Source organism: Dendrobates tinctorius, unplaced genomic scaffold (assembly GCF_039654945.1).
Source record: "Dendrobates tinctorius isolate UK_male_01 unplaced genomic scaffold, ASM3965494v1 ptg000075l, whole genome shotgun sequence".
NCBI classification, from domain to species: Eukaryota; Metazoa; Chordata; class Amphibia; order Anura; family Dendrobatidae; genus Dendrobates; species Dendrobates tinctorius.
The window spans coordinates 11,213,384-11,233,794 of NW_027361743.1; the positions used below are offsets into that span (position 1 = coordinate 11,213,384).

A 20,411-nucleotide genomic window follows, 5' to 3' on the forward strand; every position below is an offset into this window, starting at 1 on the left:
CCTGAGACTATTGGTCTAAAAGGAGGGGAAAGATTTCTTTGTGTACCTTGGGGAGTGAGTGGTACACTGGAATAATAGGTGAGTCACAATAAATATACTTTTGTATTTTTTAAGAGATGGCACCCTCATTAACACCCTCTTGTAGCAGCTGGGAATGAACTGGTCTCATTATATCACGCTGAGGGTTCAGCTCGGGTTAAATATAACTTAAGTAAAGCTGAGCACAGGGCGGTCCGTGAGTTGAGGGCAAATTGTGACCTCCTTGTCACTTCGGCTGACAAGGGGGGGCTATTGTGATCCTCAACTCGGAACTTTACAAAAAAAATGAATCTTTTATGAACGTTTATAATGAATTACATTCCAATCCAACCTCCTTTTTCAATCTAAAATTATCCCAGTTGCTACAAGAGGGTGTTAATGAGGGTGCCATCTCTTAAAAAATACAAAAGTATATTTATTGTGACTCACCTATTATTCCAGTGTACCACTCACTCCCCAAGGTACATAAAGAAATCTTTCCCCCTCCTTTTAGACCAATAGTCTCAGGGATAGGCTCATTTAGTGAGAGGCTGGGGGAATGGGTGGATCACTACCTCCAACCTTTGGTACCTTTGACACAAAGTTATTTGAGAGACACAAAAGTCACTGTTTCTATATTAGAGATAATTCAATGGCAGGCTGATTATTCTTGGCTCTCTTGTGATGTAGTAGGACTTTATCCCTCTATCCCCCATCACGTCGCTATAAGTCGTGCTGAATACTATGTATCTAAGTACAGCAAATATCCAGCTCATATTCAAACTTTCTTTTTGAAGGCCATATGATTCTTACTAACACATAATTACTTTTCCTTTGATGAGAGGTATTTTCTCAAGATACAGGGTGTGAGCATGGGTGCGAAATTTTCTCCGTCCCTAGCCAACATCGTTATGTCCGTTTGGGAGGAAAAATATATTTATATTGATGATAATCCCTTTAAGGACAACATTATATGGCTGGGACGTTATATTGATGACCTGATGTTTATCTGGAGGGGTGACACCTTATCTTTGGATGAGTTTGTTGTTTATCTGAATAACAATGATTTCAATTTATGCTTTACTAGCTCTAGTGACATGTGTTCCATCAATTTTCTGGATTTAAATCTATTTGGAGACAGCAGTAGGAATAAAGTTACTGTGGCCCCTTATAGGAAACCCACGGCATGCAACAGCATTCTCATGGCAACTTCTAACCATCCTAAACATGTTATAAAAAACATTCCAGTAGGTGAACTTACTAGACTAAAAAGAAATAGCACCTTGGATACGGATTTTGAGATGGAAGCGAATAAAACCTGCACTAACCTATTAAAAAGAGGATATTCTAAGTGGTCACTTAGCAGAGCTAGAGGAATTGTTAATAATATTGATAGAAGTTCACTTCTTGAGGAGAAAACTGAGAGACGTTCAATGAACTCATTAGATTCGAAGGTGATATTCAGCACTAATTACAGCCCACAATACAATACCATAGTTAGCATTATAAAACGGTACTTGCCACTTTTAACGCAGGATGATGTTTTAAAAAATATTGTGAACAATCACAATGTGGCGTTTGTAGCTAAACAGGCACCTACCTTAGCGTCTTTATTGTCTCCTAGCATGTTTATTGATCGGAATAAGAAGTCCAGTAACTGGTTAAAAACTATACAAACTGTGGGTTTCTTTAAATGTGGAGCTAATGTCTGCATCTGCTGCGGCTTTGCTAATAAATCAAAAGTTTTTTCTTCATTTTCTAACAACAAAGAGTTTAGTGTTGCATCTTTTATAAACTGCAACACTGGAAATGTGATCTATTTGATTAGCTGCAGCTCTTGTAGACTTCAGTATATTGGTTGTACCATGAATTCATTGAAAACCAGGATGAGAAAACACATATCCGACGCTAAAAATTTACCTTTGGTTGGAGCTTCAGTTGTCTCACGCCATTTCTCCAAAATTCATAGTGGTAATTTATCTAGTTTCTCCTTCATGGGGATTGAACAAGTAAAAAAACCTCTTAGAGGGGGGACTTACGCAGGAAGGTTCTAGCTAGAGAAAGCAAATGGATTTTTGAAATGGGTACAAGAACTCCTTTAGGATTCAATAGCCATACAGATATTATTCTGCATTATTGAGGTTTCAGTGGAGCTCATTTTTATTTCATTTTTTACAATTTTTTTTTTTCCGCGTTGTATATTCTTTTTATCATCTTATTACATTTCATCATGTCATTATTTAGGACGTTCATTTGTATTTTTTATTACATAAGAAAAAGTTGTTCATTTTGTAGCAATGCTGTTAGTTAATCCTCAGAAGCAAATTGGTTAAACCCTTTTTCTGCACATATGTTTGTAATTATTTGCACTAATTTTATTCAGGATTGCCTTTTATATGGCTCCACATACAAGGAGCAGATTAGGTTTGGACCGTGATGAAGGCGGATTAGGTCGCCGAAACGCGTAGTCCCATTTGCGTTTATTTCTGCCACGCACTCTGGTTTCTGATCCTTGTGGGTCGTATTTTTAATCTTTTTGAAGAAATAAAGAAAAGTATCATTTTACTCCAATCCTGGTTTGCTGAGTTCTTGCTGGATTTCCTTTTTGTTCTCCTAATGAGCCTGATTTATATTATCTAGCACTTTAGCACTATAAGCACTTAGTACGTTGGTTTGCAGTGAGCCTAAGTTATGAAATGAAATTTCTGCAATCTATATGTCAGCATTGTAATGTAATATACTCCATTGGGACACTTGCAGGATGGTAGTAATTTTCCATAGCCGTATAAAATTGTGATTTTTATTGTACTATATATTTTTGGGTTTACCCCGTGTTGTATGCCTGCTTAGTGGGAAACTCTGTTTATTGATGTAGTTTTAATATATTTCAATAAAATTGTTTATATTTTCCTAAAAATACTTGGTGTTTTTTTTAGCTATAATTAGCTTGAAAATAAGTGTGTTACTTAGAATACTGTGTACAGTTCTGGCCTCCGGTGTATAAGAAAGACATAGCTGAACTGGAGCGGGTGCAGAGAAGAGCGACTAAGGTTATTAGCGCACTGGGGGGTCTGCAATACCAAGACAGGTTATTACACTTGGGGTTATTTAGTTTGGAGAATCGAAGGCTTAGGGGTGATCTTATTACAATGTATAAATATATGCGGGGACAGTACAAAGACTTTTCTAATGATCTTTTTACTCTTAGACCTGTGACGGGGACAAGGGGGCATCCTCTACGTCTGGAGGAAAGAAAGTTTAAGCATACTCACAGACGCGGATTCTTTACTGTAAGAGCAGTGAGACTATGGAACTCTCTGCCATATGATGTTGTAATGAGTGATTCCCTACTAAAATTTAAGAAGGGACTGGATGCCTTTCTTGAAAAGTATAATATTACAGGGTATATACACTAGTTTCCTTAATATTGCGTTGATCCAGGGAGCTAGTCTGATTGCCGTATGTGGAGTCGGGAAGGAATTTTTTCCCCAATGTGAAGCTTACTGTTTGTCACATGGGTTTTTTTTGCCTTCCTCTGGATCAACATGTTAGGACAGGTTAGGACAGGATATGGGTTGAACTAGATGGACTTAAAGTCTCCCTTCAACCTTAATAACTATGTTACATTGACTTTCTCTGCTGCAGGCTGCAGTTGTAGGCCGGGTTCACACTGGCGAGGAATACGGACGAGTGAGAGGCGCTAAAAGCCCGCATTACACACGGACCAATGATTCTCTATGGGGTCACTCGCACCAGCCGTATATTTCTCATCCGTATACTACGCTCCGTGCCAATCGCAGCATGCTGCGATTGTCAGCGTACTACGGCCGTAATACGCCAATGCAAGTCTATGGGTGCGCAAAAAATACGGATTACACACGGACCACACGTGTGACTTGCGAGAAATACGCACCCGGTGTCTTTTAGCAAAGCCGGCAATTCATTGCACGATACAGTAAACTCACACTGACAGGTTTAATAAAGAAACGAATGAATGGATATATACACATAGAATACATACATATATATATATATATATATATACACATATATGCATTCTATGTGTCTATATTTATTCTTTGGTTTCTGTTAGAAACCCTGTCATTGGGCTCCATTATATGTCCATTTTGCAAGCCTGCGAGAAAATCTCGCCATACAGATGCCATACGGATTACATACGGATGCTGACATGCGCAAAATACGCGACCACACCTTGATTACGGATGACATACAGAGCACTGTTTAGGGGCCATTCATCCGTATTACACATGTAAAATACTGACCGTATTTTGCGTCGGTTAGTGTGACCCCAGCCGTAGCCATGTAATGTCCTCTGCACTGTCGGTGTCTGGTGTCACAGTGTGGAGCTGTCTGTACTGTTTTCCTGTTCCTTGCCTGCTGACAGATGAGAAATGATTCTTCTTTCCACACAATCTGCAGGTTTCACCATATGCTGAACACTTGGTTTTGTCTCTCTCATGTCTTTTCCCACAATACTTGCAGTAGACAGTGCTTATAGGGGAGCTTGGTCTTGTCTTTCCTTTCATAGCTACTGCATGTACCTTATCATCATCATTATCACTGGTGCCTGCCATCATCTTCAGGCTGTGTTTTGACAGCTCAGCACCCCTGCAGATTTGCATGCATTTCTCTAAAGTCATGTCTTAATAATAAATAATCTTTATTTTTATATACAGTTTGCACACATTATCATCACTGTCCCCGATGGGGCTCACAATCTAAATTCCCTATCAGTATGTTTTTGGAGTGTGGGAGGAAACCGGAGAACCCGGAGGAAACCCACACAAACACGGGGAGAACATACAAACTCATTGCAGATGTTGCCCTTGGTGCTATCCACTGAGCCACCGTGCTGTCTTCCTCTCTCAGCAATCTTTCTTTGAGATGACTGTCTTTTATGCCACACACCATTCTGTCTTTGATTAGACTGTCCCTGATCTCTCCAAAACCACATGTTGTTGCCAGCCTCCTCAGCTCTCTCAGATATCTGTCCACATTGTCACCATCCTCCTGATGTCTTGTGAAAACGTTATATCTTTCCACTGTCTCATTCTTCTTTGCGTCACAGTGTTTATCAAATGCCTGCACAATATCTGCTAGAAGGAGGTTGTCTGTGTGTGGGGGTAAGGTGTGGGCTAATTCTCGGCCATTTTCCCCAATAAGGTAATAAAACAGCTTCACTTTTCGTCTGTCATCACTGGGGACCACTGTGAGATCCACACAGTGTAAACTCTTCCTTCCAATGTCTCCAAGTCTGGGACAGATTACATGAAGTCACATCCAGCCCCTGAGGGGGCTTCAGACCAGTCTCCATTTTGCAGCAATGTCAGGGAGTCTGTACAGTCCCAGCATCACACAAGCTCTGTGGATTTGCAGGTTCTCTGCCCAGCTGCCACCATGTTCTGTTATGTATTTCCGGTCAAGGATCACACTCCTTGGATATCTCCAGGCTTGTTTATTACATGAGACTTGTGAAGCATTCCTCCATTACAAGATGTCTGCTAACAACAACTAACCAACAAGTTCCTAAACTCTATGGTACACACATCAACGTAGTGAGACCCCTAGAGGCCACATCATCATATAACATATTGCTACAAAAGCTATGCTTCAAAATCATGATAACCTCATATTTAGTGGTGATAAAAAGTGCTTAGTGCAGATTGAGTGTCCCTACTATTACCAAAAGTTATATCAGTAAGGTAACCTGCTCTAACCTAAGTAATATACAGTGGGTACGGAAAGTATTCAGACCCCTTTACATTTTTCACTCTTTGTTTCATTGCACCCATTTGGTAAATTCAAAAAAGTTCATTTTTTATCATTAATGTACACTCTGCACCCCATCTTGACTGAAATGTAGAATTTTTGTGCACATTTTTAAAAAAAGAAAAACTGAGATATCACATGGTCATAAGTATTCAGACCCTTTGCTCAGACACTCATATTTAAGTCACATGCCGTCCATTTCCTTGTGATCCTCCTTGAGATGCAAATCCTGGTTGCTGCATTCAGCTGCTAATCCTGTCTGCTGCACTCTGACACAAACTGTATATTTTCTGTGATTTTTTTTATGCCTTATCATGTAATAAATCTATTTAATTATTACCACAACTCCATATTTTTTGTAGGATCTACATCTAGATACATTCCGTGGGGGGGTCTAGTTTCCAAACTGGGGTCACTTGTTTGAGGTTTCCACTGTTTAGGCACATCAGGGATTTTCAAAAGGCAACATGGCGTCTGCTAATGATTTCAGACAATTTTGCGCTCCAAAAGTCTAATGGCGCTCTTTACCTTACGAGCTCTGCCGTCCAGCCAAAAAGTCATTTTCCTCCACATATAGGATATCGGTATACTCGAGAGAAATTGCACACATTTTGAGGTCCATTTTGTCCTGTTACCCTCGTGAAAATAAAAAAAATTGGGGTCTAACTTAAAATTTTTAGGAAAAAAAAGTAAAATGTTCATTTTTTTTTCCTTCCACATTCCATTAATTACTATGAAACACCTAAAGGGTTAATAAACTTCTTGAATGTGGTTTTGAGTACTGGGAGAGATTTTAGAATGATGTCACTTTTGGGCATTTTCTGTCGTATACGCCCTTCAAAGTCACATCAAATGTGTGGTGGTCCCTAAAAAAATGGTTTTGTAAATGTTGCTGGAAAAATGAGAAATGGCTGGTCAACTTTTAACCCTTCTAACTTCCTAACAAAAAAAAAATATATGTTTCAAAAATGGTGCTGATGTAACGTAGACACGTGTAACTATTTTCTGAGACAAACTTTCTGGTTTAAAGGGAACCTGTCACCCCCGCAGGCGTTTTTAAGTACAAGAGCCACCTTGTGCAGCACTAATGCTGCATTCTGTCAAGGTGGCTCTGTTACTTAGCGTCCGTTCCACCGCAGAGATAATCTTTTTTAAAATTGTTCAAAAATACCTGAATTTTGACAGGGGGGCAGGTCTTCCCCCTCTGACAGACGCCTCGCATCCATCAGTCATTTCGCATTTGGCGCCGCCTCCTCAGTGTTCTTTTGAAATGCTGGCGCCTGCACTGTACTATATCTTCTTGGGCATGCGCAGTCAGCGCTGCCCGTGCTCTCAGATCACATCCTGGCCTTCATATCACGCGGCCACAGATCCCGCCCCGCAGTCGCTTATGATTTATTCACACTGCGGGGCTGGGAATCTCGGGCATGCGCTGTAGTTATCTGCGGTTCTCCGACTCCCGGAAATCCCTCCGCCTCTTTCCTACATTGCAGCGTCAGCATTTGTATCGTCAGGTCATCCATTATTGCCGTGGCATCGCTGCAATGTAGGAAAGAGGTGGAGGGATTTCCGGGAGTTGGAGAGCCACAGATAACTACAGCGCATGCCCGAGATTCCCAGCCCCGAAGTGTGAATAAATCATAAGAGACTACGGGGCAGGATCTGTGGCCGCGCGATATGAAGGCCAGGATGTGATCTGAGAGCACGGGCAGCGCTGACTGCGCATGCCCAAGAAGATATAGTACAGTGCAGGCGCCAGCATTTCAAAAGAACACTGAGGAGGTGGCGCCAAATACGAAATGACTGATGGATGCGAGGCGTCTGTCAGAGGGGGAAGACCTACCCCCCTGTCAAAATTCAGGTATTTTTGAACAATTTAAAAAAATATTATTTCTGCGGTGGAAGGGATGCTAAGTAAAAGAGCCACCTTGACAGAATGCAGCATTAGTGCTGCACAAGGTGGCTTTTTTGCTTAAAAACGCCTGGGGGGTGACAGGTTCCCTTTAAGAGAATAAAAGTTAAAAGTTTGAGAAGTGCAAAATTTTCTAAATTGTCGACAAATTTCAGATTTTTTCACAAACAATTGCAAGTCATAGCAAACAAATTTTAACACTATCATAAAGTACAATATGTCATGAAAAAAAATCTCACAATCACTGGGATCCATTGAAGCGTCCCAGAGTTATGACCACATAAAGTGACACTGCTCAGAATTGTAAAATTTGGCCTGGTCATGAAAGTAAAAAACAAAAAACAAAAAACAAATCTGAACTGAGAAAAGTAAGTTAATGTGTATGCACAATGTAAGTGCATATTAACACATGACCATTAACCGGAGAAAACAAAAAGCAAAAAACACAAATATAACTAAAAAATAAAAAATATACTGCAAATAATGCATAAAGGTAATGATAATAATAAGGGTATTTAGTAAACATAATTTTGATCAAAATAATGTACAAGCCATCCCGCCACGTCACGGCAACCATTGTGGGACAGTCCCTACTCTAGTATTTAAAACCTTTTCACTTGCCAAGTGGCGTGAATGTGAACAAGGGTCGAGCGGCTGAACCACTAGTAACAGCTTGGGCCAGACTGGATGGCTTTCCCAGCTCAGAAAGAGGGCGGTCACACCCATATATGCACTGAATGCACAATGATAAGAATAAAGGTTTTAAATACTAGAGTAGGGACTGTCCCACAAGGGTTGCCGTGACGTGGCGGGATGGCTTGTACATTATTTTGATCAAAATTATGTTTACTAAATACCCTTATTATTATCATTACCTTTATGCATTATTTGCAGTATATTTTTTATTTTTTAGTTATATTTGTGTTTTTTGCTTTTTGTTTTCTCTGGTCATGAAAGTGAAAATTGGCTTGGAGGGGGTTAACGGGGGCCAAACATGAGGAATTAGAAGGGGTTGTCAAAGTAGCGGACAACCCCTTTAAGCAACTCTATTAGCACAGTGGACTTTGGGGTCCACATTCTCATGATCGCTTCCAGTAGCCAGATGGAAGATGTTCTGTGAGTTGTTTACTTGAGAACCCCTTGGGCTAAGTTGAATTGAGAGTTTATATTACTGGAGCAGTCTGCAAACTGCGGACAAGACCTGCTTTGTGTGCATGTCCATGTAGCAGGTGGATGCATGAGCTGTGTGCTATTACATGCACTAGTTTGATCCATAAAGCAGAAAATACTAGTGCTAGCTGCGATTTTTTTTATTACACACACCTGTGGTCCATGTGATAAATTGCCTTTGTGCTCTACAAGTGATCCGTGAGTGTTCTGCTGCACACACGGACTCACCCAAAAAAAGCTTCATGTGAATACCTTCATAAGCATATATTCTTGTACATAGAGGCAGTATTAGGCTATGTGCACACACTGCGGATTGATCTGCGGATTTTTCCGCACAGATTTTGCAAAATCTGCAGGTAAATCCACAGGTCAAAAGACCTGTGGTTTACCTGCGGTTTCACACCTCTACAATGTTAAAGGTGTGAAACCGCTGCGGATTCCGCACAAAGAATTGACATGCTGCAGATTGTAATCCGCAGCAAATCCGCAGCATGTGCACAGCGTTTTTTGTTTCCCATTCACTAGAATGGTACTGTACTTATAGCAGTTAGATTCTTGTATATAGGGGCATAGGAGCAGTATTATAGTAGTTATATTCTTGTACATAGGGGGCAGTGTCAGGGCCGGACTCGCCATCTAGCAATTCTGGCAAATGCCAGAAGGGCCTGTCTGGCCAGGGCTGCCTTGTCTGCTACATTGCTAACATAATCTGTATTCTCAAGACACTCATAGTGCTAAGAGTTGTGATGGAGCACATAGTCGTTGGCTCCATCACTTACCCCAGCTGGCCACAGGTATCATTAGAAATATTGGTCTTGTAGTAAATCTTGCTTTCTGCCATCCAGGGTAATATTAGTAATATATCCCATCTGGTGCTTGGGGACGGGGACAGCATGGGCCTGTGTGATTTCAAATGCCAAGGCTGAATTTCATCCTCAGTCCGTACCTGGGCAGTATTATAGTAGTTATATTCTTGTACATAGGGCCAGTATTATAGTAGTTATATTCTTTTACATAGGGGCAGTATTATAGTAGTTACATTCTTGTACATAGGAGCAGTATTATAGTAGTTATATTCCTTTTTATATAGGAGCAGTATTATAGTAGTTATATTCTTGTACATAGGAGACAGTATTATAGTAGTTATATTCTTCTACATAGGGGCAGTATTATAGTAGTTACATTCTTGTACATAGGAGCAGTATTATAGTAGTTATATTCTTGTACATATGAGCAGTATTATAATAGTTATATTCTTGTACATATGAGCAGTATTATAGTAGTTATATTCTTGTACATATGAGCAGTATTATAGTAGTTATATTCTTGTACAAAGGGGCAGTATTATAGTAGTTATAGTCTTGTGCATAGGAGCAGTATTATAGTAGTTACATTCTTGTACATAGGAGCAGTATTATAGTAGTTATATTCTTGTATATACGAGCAGTATTATAGTAGTTGTATTCTTGTACAAAGGGGCAGTATTATAGTAGTTATATTCTTGTACATACGAGCAGTATTATAGTAGTTATAGTCTTGTACATGGGGCAGTATTATAGTAGGTATATTCTTGTACATAGGAGCAGTATTATAGTAGTTATATTCTTGTACATAGGAGGCAGTATTATAGTAGTTATATTCTTGAACATACGAGCAGTATTATAGTAGTTATATTCTTGTACAAAGGGGCAGTATTATAGTAGTTATATTCTTGTACATACGAGCAGTATTATAGTAGTTATAGTCTTGTACATGGGGCAGTATTATAGTAGTTATATTCTTGTACATATGTGCAGTAATATAGTAGTTATAGTCTTGTACATAGCAGTATTATAGTAGGTATATTCTTGTACATAGGAGCAGTATTATAGTAGTTATATTCTTGTACATAGGAGGCAGTATTATAGTAGTTATAGTCTTGTGCATAGGAGCAGTATTATAGTAGTTATATTCTTGTGCATAGGAGCAGTATTACAGTAGTTATATTCTTGTACATAGGGGCAGTATTATAGTAGTTATATTCTTGTATATAGGGGTAGTATTATAGTAATTATATTCTTGTACATAGGGGCAGTATTATAGTAGTCATATTCTTGTACATAGAGGCAGTATTATAGTAGTTATATTCTCGTGCATAGGAGCAGTATTACAGTAGTTATATTCTTGTACATAGGAGCAGTATTATAGTAGTTATATTCTTGTACATAGGGGCAGTATTATAGTAGTTATATTCTTGTACATAGGAGCAGTATTATAGTAGTTATATTCTTGTACATAGGGGCAGTATTATAGTAGTTATATTCTTGTACATAGGGGCAGTATTATAGTAGTTATATTCTTGTACATAGGGGGCAGTATTATAGTAGTTATATTCTTGTACATAGGGGGCAGGATTACTGTAAATATATTCTTGTACGTTTGGGCAGTATTATAGTAGTCACATTCTTGTGCAAAGGGCCAGTGATGTAATAGTAATTTTCTAAGTAGAGTTCATAAAATGTATCTAATATAATCCATGACCTTCATAAATCATTTACAATAAAATATATTATCTGTCATTGCAGTCTGACCTGACCATGTGTACGGGGAAATGTGCAAAGTTTATTGGCAAAACCCTATTCCCATTGGGAGTTTGCGCTATAATTGCAAATCTTCTCCTGTATTTCCCAAATGGAAAAATCCTAGAAGTGGAACAAATTACAGATTTTGTCTGGTTTTTCCATGGAATTGTTGGGGCTGGATTATTGGTGAGTTATATTTATATCCTCAGACATATGGTATTAAAGATCATCATTGTACTATAGTGTCTAATGATACTTGCATAAGATTGTGAGTAATATAACAGTGCCTACATATTTGTTTCTGTGTCTTCTTATTGACAATGTCTTCTTATTGTCACAGCTCACCTCCCTCTCCTCCTGTACAATGACTGATAGCACCTCTATATACAGTAGATAAAAGAGAATCCACAATTCACAATAGATGATGTCACAGCTCACCTCCTCCTCCTGTACAATGACAGATGACACCTCTATATATGATAGATATGTCACGGTCCTGTTATTGTTGGCGTGCAGCCATTGCTGAGCAAGGATTCACCCACACTGCAGAGTGCCCCGGAGTCAGACACGGTCGGATAGTTCAGGCAAACAGGACCTGGAGAAGCTAAAGTCAGTGAGCGGTGAAGGACCTACGGTCATGTGACCGCAAGGGGGTGGGGCTTAGCGTCCTGCTGTCAGAGATAGGCAGAACACATACCGGAATTCTCAAAGTCAGACCAACCGGGTCATACACAGAGATAACAGTAAAGTACCAGGGATGAGACAGAACGGAAAGTCGGGGCCAGGCAGTGGTCAAAGCAAAACAGACATAGAAGGTTCCAAGCAGAATCCAACAAGCAGTATCCAGAGAACAGACCGAGTCATACACAGAGTATCAGATAAACAAGAACACAGCACCAACACACTCAGGGGTCACCACACTATGCAAGGGCGAAAGTATATCTGACGGGGATAGGAGTTTCCTGAGGCTATAAGAAGCCTTTCCCAGAACCAGGGAGAGGCCACAATCATAAGCCCCAGGTGTGCAGGTAAGCCTGCACTGGGATCACAACCTTTCACCCCAGAAATGCCAGTCATCAGCACTGGTTCCAGACATTAACCCCACATGTGCGAGTCAAATCCGCACTGAGATCATGACAGTACCCCCCTCTCAACGGGGGGCCTTTGGACCCCCAGGCTTGCCCGGGTACTTAGCATAAAAAGCCCACACCAGGCGATCAGCATGCATCAACCGGGCCGGTACCCAGGACCTCTCTTCCGGTCCATACCCCTTCCAATGAACCAGATACTGTACCGACCGCAGTACCAACCTGGAATCTATGATATGACCAACCTCGTACGCCACCTGCCCCTCGACCAAAACAGGAGGATCAGCGGACTCGGAGTCTCCCCGGACTGCTTCAAAAGGTTTCAGTAGAGATTTGTGGAAGACGTTAGGGATCTTGAAAGAGGGTGGAAGGCACAGCCTATAAGCCACTGGATTAATTTTTTCCGCAATCTTGTATGGGCCAATGAATTTGGGCCCCAACTTGGCTGAAGGAACCTTCAACTTAATGTTTCGCGTGGACAGCCAAACCTTGTCTCCAACCTGAAACGTGGGCCCTGGTGTTTATACCTGCCCTGAGACCTAGATATACTCCTCTGGACTTCTGCCTACGTATTCTATAATCGCTGGACAGAGCCCTCAGCCCTGGGACACCCCGAGTCCAGATGAGAAAGTTCACCAAAATGAGGAGTGAACCCATAATCTAATATATAAAGCTCAAGTGTGTGTATGTATGTGTGTATGTGTGTATTTATGTCGGGGATTGGCATCCGCACCATCGCAGCTACAGCCACAAAATTTGGCACAGTCACACGTCTGGACCCCGAGAGTGTCCTAGGCTATGTTGTGAGGTGACCCCGCATGTTCCAATTCACCAAACAATTTTGCCCCTAGCTACATAATGGGGAAAAAGTGTGTGTGTGTGTCAAGCCCCGCCCCTCATTATGATGTCATAATGATTGCCATGGCGACGCTGATGTCATCATAGGTTGCAAGCCGCTCATTATGATGTCATAATGATTGACTATGGGATGGAGGATGTGTGATGGGTATATGGGAACGGGACTATGGGATGGAGGATATGTATGATGGGTATATGGGCATGGGACTATGAGATGGAGGATGTGTGATGAGTATATGGGCACTCGACTATGGGATGGCGAATATGTATGATGGGTATATGGGCATGGGACTATGGGATGGAGGATGTGTGATGGGTATATGGGCATGGGACTATGGGATGGAGGATGTGTGATGGTATATGGGCACGACTATGGGATGGAGGATATGTATGATGGGTATATGGGCACGGGACTATGGGATCGTGGATATGTATGATGGGTATATGGACACGGGACTATGGGATGGAGGATAATTATAATTTGCTATAACTAACCACAGTTAGTTACTATGCACGGGCAGCACCGGGCTCTTCAGCTAGTTGATCATAAAAGGAGTCATACCCGTGGATTGACTCACCCGACTATTGAAGGCAAATTTAGCCAACGGCAGTGCATCTCACCAGTCATTCTGTCTAGCAGAAGTTAGACACCTGAGGATCTGTTCCAGGGACTGGTTAGTGCGCTCCGTCTGCCCATTGCTCTCAGGATGGTATGCAGACGAAAAGGACAGAGACATCCCTAATTTTTTGCAGAAAGCACGCCAAAACTTAGCCACAAACTGCACACCACAATCAGACACCACATTCAGGGGTACCCCATGCAACCGGATCACATGCTGCACAAACAACCTGGACAACGTCTCAGCTGACGGTAGTGCGGACAGGGGTACAAAATGAGCCTGCTTAGAAAACCTGTCCACCACTACCCATACCACCGTATTACCCTTAGATGGAGGGAGATTGGTAACAAAATCCATGGATAAGTGAGTCCATGGTCTTTCGGGCACTGCCAAGGGCATCAGCTCCCCTGTCGGCCGGCTATGAGAGCTTTTAGAACGAGCGCAGACCCCACAACCAGCAATGAATTTTTTTATGTCCGAACCAAGGGTAGGCCACCAAAAGATCCTAGCCACCGCCAGACGCGTGGCTGAAATACCAGGGTGAGCACTCAGCTTGGATTCATGGAAGTCCTTCAAGAGTTTCAGGCGAAGTTGCTCTGGGACAAACAACTTACCCCCCGGCTTGGCCCCAGAGCCCGCGACTGGGCCCCCTGAATCTCCTGTTCAAATTCAGACGAGACCCCTGCTAACACAACCCCAGGGTGAAGAATGGAGGACGGTGGCTCAGGGGGAGACACCGGCTGAAAACTGCACGATAAGGCATCAGCCTTGACATTCTTAGATCCTGGATGAAATGTAATAGTAAACTGAAAAAGGGAAAAAAAAAAGTGACCAACGGGCCTGTCTGGGCGCTAGTCTTTTAGCAGACTCAATGTATGACAAATTTTTCTGATCCGTGATCACCGTATCCGGGTGACTGGCCCCCTCCAAAAAGTGCCTCCATTCTTCAAACGCCAATTTGACCGCAAGAAGTTCTCTATTACCTACATCGTAATTTCTTTCCGCAGCAGAGAACTTCTTGGAAAAGAAAGCACATGGCCTGAGGTTGGTTAGAGTGGCAGGCCCTTGGGACAACACCGCACCCACCCCCACCTCGGAGGCATCCACTTCCACGACGAATGGTTTGCAGGGCTCCGGCTGTACTAACACGGGAGCAGACATAAAGCTTCTTTTCAGGGTCGCAAAGGCCTCTTTTGCGATTGAGGACCAGTTTCTCACTTCCGCACCTTTACATGTAAGATCTGTGAGTGGTTTGACCACCTGTGAAAACCCCCGAATAAATTTGCGGTAATAATTGGCGAACCCCAAAAAGCGCTGAAGACCCTTAAGGTCTCGGGGTTGCACCCAATCCGCAATGGCCTGCACCTTCTTGGGGTCCATGCGAAAACCCTCACAGGACACAATCCCAAAAAAGACAATTCTTGAACAGAAAACACACATTTCTCCAATTTGGCATACAGATGATTTTCCCTCAGTCTTTGGAGAACGGTTCGTACATGATTCAGATGAGATTGACTGTCGGGACAGTATATCAGAATATCGTCTAAGTAAATGACAACAAAACGACCAATGAGATCCGAGAATACCACGTTGATGAAATTCTGAAATATGGCTGGGGCATTGGTAAGACCAAACGGCATGACTAAATTTTCAAACAGTCCCTCGGTCGTGAGGAATGCGATTTTCCATTCATCCTCCTCCCGGACCCTTATCAAATTATATGCCCCCCGAAGATCCAGTTTGGAGAACCATTTTGCCCCTGAAAGTTGGTTGCACAAATTGGGAATCAATGGAAGGGGGTACGTATTACGTACAGTAATCTTGTTGAGCTCACAAAAAACGAGGCAGGGACGTTAACCACCATCTTTTTTTCTTTACAAAAAAAACCCCTGCCGCCACAGGTGAGACTGAGGGACGTATGTGTCCTTTGTAAAGACTCTTAGCAATGTAATCTTTCATGGCCAAGCACTCAAGGCCAGACAAATTAGACAGACGGGCTTTAGGCAATTTAGTCCCCGGGACTAACTCGATAGCGCAGTCAAAGGGTCTATGTGGTGGCAACGTCTCGGCCTCGCTTTCAGAGAAGACATGTTTGAATTCTTTCAGGTACTCCGGAATACCTTCCAGCTCAACAGATCACACAGATACAGATTTAACAGGTTCAACCAATAGTGGAGACTTATCACATAACATCGAATCATTAAACCCCCACTGAACAATCTCCCCCATTTTCGAGTTAATGACTGGGTTATGGCATTCTAACCAGGGCATGCCCAACACCAATCCTGCTAGTAGATTGTCCAGAACCAAACAACTTAAGTTTTCCACATGGGTAGCACCCACTTTGAGCGAAAACAAGTCAGACATAAAAAGAATTCCCTCTTTAGTGAGGGGGGAGGAGTCAATGGCCACCACTTTGATCGGAACCTTAAGTCTGACTGTCCCTATCTTACAGCGTGTGACCAATTGGGAGTCAATAAGATTGATGGATGATCCGCAGTCCACGAAAGCTGTAGAGGGAAAAAAAGAACCGTCCACTAACAGTTCCACATGAAGCAACACCTTAGAAAACGAGGAAAAGGGTACCTGAGGGTCTGAGTAGTCTCCCCGCTGACTACCCAGACCTAGTCGTTTAGCGTCGACCGGGTTGAGGATGGACAATCAAGACACTCCCTTTTCCAATGTCCCGTTTACTGCAGTAGAAGCATAACTGCTTTTCTCTCCAGCGTTGTCTCTCCTTTTCCTTCAGGGAGAGAGCCCCTTCGTCCATGGGCACAGAAACAGGCTCTTTTCCACTGGGGAACAATGGAGTTTCCACCTGCATCACCCCTCTGGCCAGCAGCCTGCGGTCCATCCGGACGGTCTGGGTCATGGCGTCCTCGAGAGAGTTAGGTGGGGGATGTAATGCCAAGGCATCCTGTAACCGCTAGGACAAGCCTCTGCGAAAGAGTCCTCAGAGTGCGGCGTCGTCCCAAGAGACCTCTGCGGCCCAGCGGTGGAATTCCGTACAAAACTACTCAGCCGAGTGTTTCCCCTGACAGACACTCATCACCATGTCCTCTGCCAATCGCACTCGGTCCAGCTCACCATATATGTGCCTGAGGGCCTCAAAACACTCTCTCAGGGGCAGTGGGAGGAAGGGAAAAAGCCCAAGCTTGTGGGAACCCTCTTAACAGAGACATAATGACCCCAACCTTCTGACTTTCGTCCCCAGAGGAACGTGGCCTCAAACTAAAGAAGAGTTTGCACCCCTCCATGAAGACCCTGAACTCCTTTTTGTTCCCAGAAAAGAAGTCAGGCAGTTTAACAGGTGGTTCTGGGGACACCAAAACAACATCACTCGCCCCAGCCCCCAGAGACCCAGCAGCTAAAGCCCCTCACACTGTCTCAGAAACCTGCTGCTGAGAACGAGCCAGAGCTTGCTGCTCCAGAGATAAACCCTGAAACATCTGACTCAGATTTTTCATTTGTTCAGCCAGAGATTGTATGGGATCCATATTTCTCAGCAGAGAAAAAAAAAACCCCAAAAAACTTAACGGTCAGTTATAATGTCACGGTCCTGTTAAGGTCGGCGTAAAGCCACCGCTGAGCAGGGACTCACCCACACTGCAGAGGGGCCCGGGGTCAGACACGGATGGATAGTTCATGCAAACAGGACCTGGAGAAGCTAAAGTCAGTGAGCGGTGAAGGACCTATGGTCATGTGACCGCAAGGGGGCAGGGCTTAGAGTCCTGCTGTCAGAGATAGGCTAAACACTAATACAGGAATACTCAAAGTCAGTCAAACTGGGTCATACACAGAGATAATAGTAAAGTACCAGGGATGAGACAGAACGGAGAGTCGGGGCCAGGCAGTGGTCAAAGTCAAACAGACATAGAAGGTACATAGCAGAATCCAACAAGCAGTATCCAGAGAACAGACCGAGTCGTACACAGAGTATCAGATAAACAAGAACACAGCACCAACACACTCAGGGGTCACCACACTATGCCAAGGGCGAAAGTATAACTGACGGGGATAGGAGCTTCCTGAGGCTATAAGAAGCCTTTCCCAGAACCAGGGAGAGGCCACAATCATAAGCCCCAGGTGTGCAGGTAAGCCTGCACTGGGATCACAACCTTTAACCCCAGAAATGCCAGTCATCAGCACTGGTTCCAGACATTAACCCCACATGTGCGAGTCAAACCCGCACTGAAATCATGACAAGATAACACAGGATCCAGCATACACAATAAATGATGTCACAGCTCACCTCCTCCTCTTCCTCTACAATGATAGATAACACCTCTATATACAGTAGATAACACAGGATCCTCCATTCAAAATAGACAATGTCACAGCTCACCTCCTCCCTTCACAATGGCTGTTGCCTAATGCTGCTAATTTCCAACAAAGAAGAGGAAGTAGGACTCAAATATTAAATCTGGTAACTAGGTTGCAAATGTGAACATTTTTGTAGTTAGTGATATAAAAAAAATAAAAGGAACATGAAAATTATAAAAAAAAAATACATAAAAGATAAAAGAATTATTTAAACAATTTTTGACATCTTCTGACAACAAATTCCCTCTAAGATATGTTCAGATGACTGTGTTAATTCGCATGCCAAACTGAAAATGGCGCCGCTCTGCTGGCGGACGGGCTCACACGTTATTTACCATTTGGCACAACTGAAGCCAACACTCAATGAAAATTTGCAGCATCAGCCTGTTAAATGGGTTGTCTATGTTTGTGTCTTGAGTCCTCAAAGTGCGCACACCGCACACTGTCAGGATTCTCCGTTGCGGCCACACCCGTCATAATAGCTTGGGTGCACATCACTTTAGCAGGTTTTTAGATCAAGACTAGCTTATGAAATGCCGGTCTTGATAAATTCAGAGCTTGTAAAGCTCAAAAAAAAACCCATTCAATTCAGCTTAAAAGTTTTTTTTACTTAAATGCAGGCTAAAAATTGTTTTCGCAGTTGTTTTTTTTTAAAATAAAAGTGCACCCTTTGCACATTTAAAGGCTCATTGTTTCCTTGAATGTTTCTGCATTCAGAACGAGTCGAGTAAGAATCAGTCATTAAGCTCATTTTCACAGAGAGCATCTGTCTTTCTTTGACCACATAAATGTTTAGGACCACATCAAAGTTTAGCACAACCTTTATGTGGTCTGTGGTCATAAGTTGGCAGAGAGGACTACAGAAACAGGCGAATAAAAGTTACATTTTCCCTATGGGAACCAGCTCATTGATTAATTCTCTGTTAACTCTTTCTGCAGCCAGAAATTTGCAGGGAAACCAACAGCCTGTAAGAGCAAAACGTTGCAAAATTTTTATTGAATTACAAAAATTTTTAGTCGGAAATATAGGCATTTAATGTGGTTGGTCAGGCTTGGGGTTCTACGGGGCCAGAAAGACATGACCATTTCTGCACATGTGAAGACACTCTAGGATCTCAGTCTACACCATATCTCTCCTTTCTTCTACAGGTTTTCCTACCAGCATTTATGATGATTGGTGCGGGTGGAGAGGGATGCTGTGCCAACAGATGCGGGGTAAGGAATAACATGTCTAATTAGCATTCAGGAAAGTACATAAAAGGGGTTTTTCTCAGGTCCGAAAGTTGTCCCCTCCCCTATCCATAGGATAAATGTCCGATCGGTGGGGGTCCGACCACTGGGACCTCCACCAATCCTGAGAACCAAGGCTCTGAAGAACCTGTGTGAATGGATTGTTGGTCGATCATGCGCACTGCCATTCCTCCTTAATGGAAGTGCTGGAGATATCTGATCACATCCCTATGGTACTCCCACAAGAATGGTGGCGCAGTACGCATAATCAACCTCTGCTACTTTCACATGGGTCTTTTCTGAGCTTTGGTTCTCGAGATCGATGGGGGTCCAAATGGTGATACCCCCAGTGATTAGGAAGTTATCCCCCATCATCCTGAGAGAACAGGCCGCCAATTACTAAGTTGAATGAGTAAACCGCTCATTCGTTGAGTGAAATGATTTTTCAGCTTGCTTGTAAATCATCCTTCTCGACAGCACATCATCCTGTTTAAACATGACGTGTGCTGTCGAGAACAATGGCAACCTATGTGCACAGAACAGTCTAGTAACGATTGCTTTGTGTGCATCTGACGCTCGGTAAGCCTATCTCAGCAGACTATTAGATTAATCCGGATCGGTGGTCGTTTACAGCTGCAGTTCGTCCAGTGAAAACGATCCTTTACTGACACTGTGTTATCTGCCGAGCCCATCTTAGTCCTGGTTGACCCAGTATTTAGTTCAGTTGCCTAAGGAACATGTTTTCAATCCTCCTGAGGGCAGCATTTGCATTTCTCATGTTGGGGGACTCCGTAATAACTTGTAATACTCGACTAACCGGTGGTCACAGCCATTTTGAAAT

The 20,411-nt window shown here is 42.6% G+C and overlaps 1 protein-coding gene across 3 annotated transcripts in view; it reads left to right on the forward strand.

Annotated features, from left to right (window-relative positions):
* LOC141096413 (transmembrane 4 L6 family member 1-like) overlaps positions 1-20,411 on the forward strand; it is an 88,132-nt gene that overhangs the window by 56,317 nt on the left and 11,404 nt on the right. For all 3 annotated transcript variants that reach the window (XM_073582987.1, XM_073582986.1, XM_073582988.1), the window contains 2 exons: positions 11,455-11,637; positions 19,490-19,555. In XM_073582987.1, the coding sequence (XP_073439088.1) occupies positions 11,467-11,637; positions 19,490-19,555 (237 nt within the window). In that variant the 5' untranslated portion in view covers positions 11,455-11,466. The remainder of the gene's footprint in view (positions 1-11,454; positions 11,638-19,489; positions 19,556-20,411) is intronic.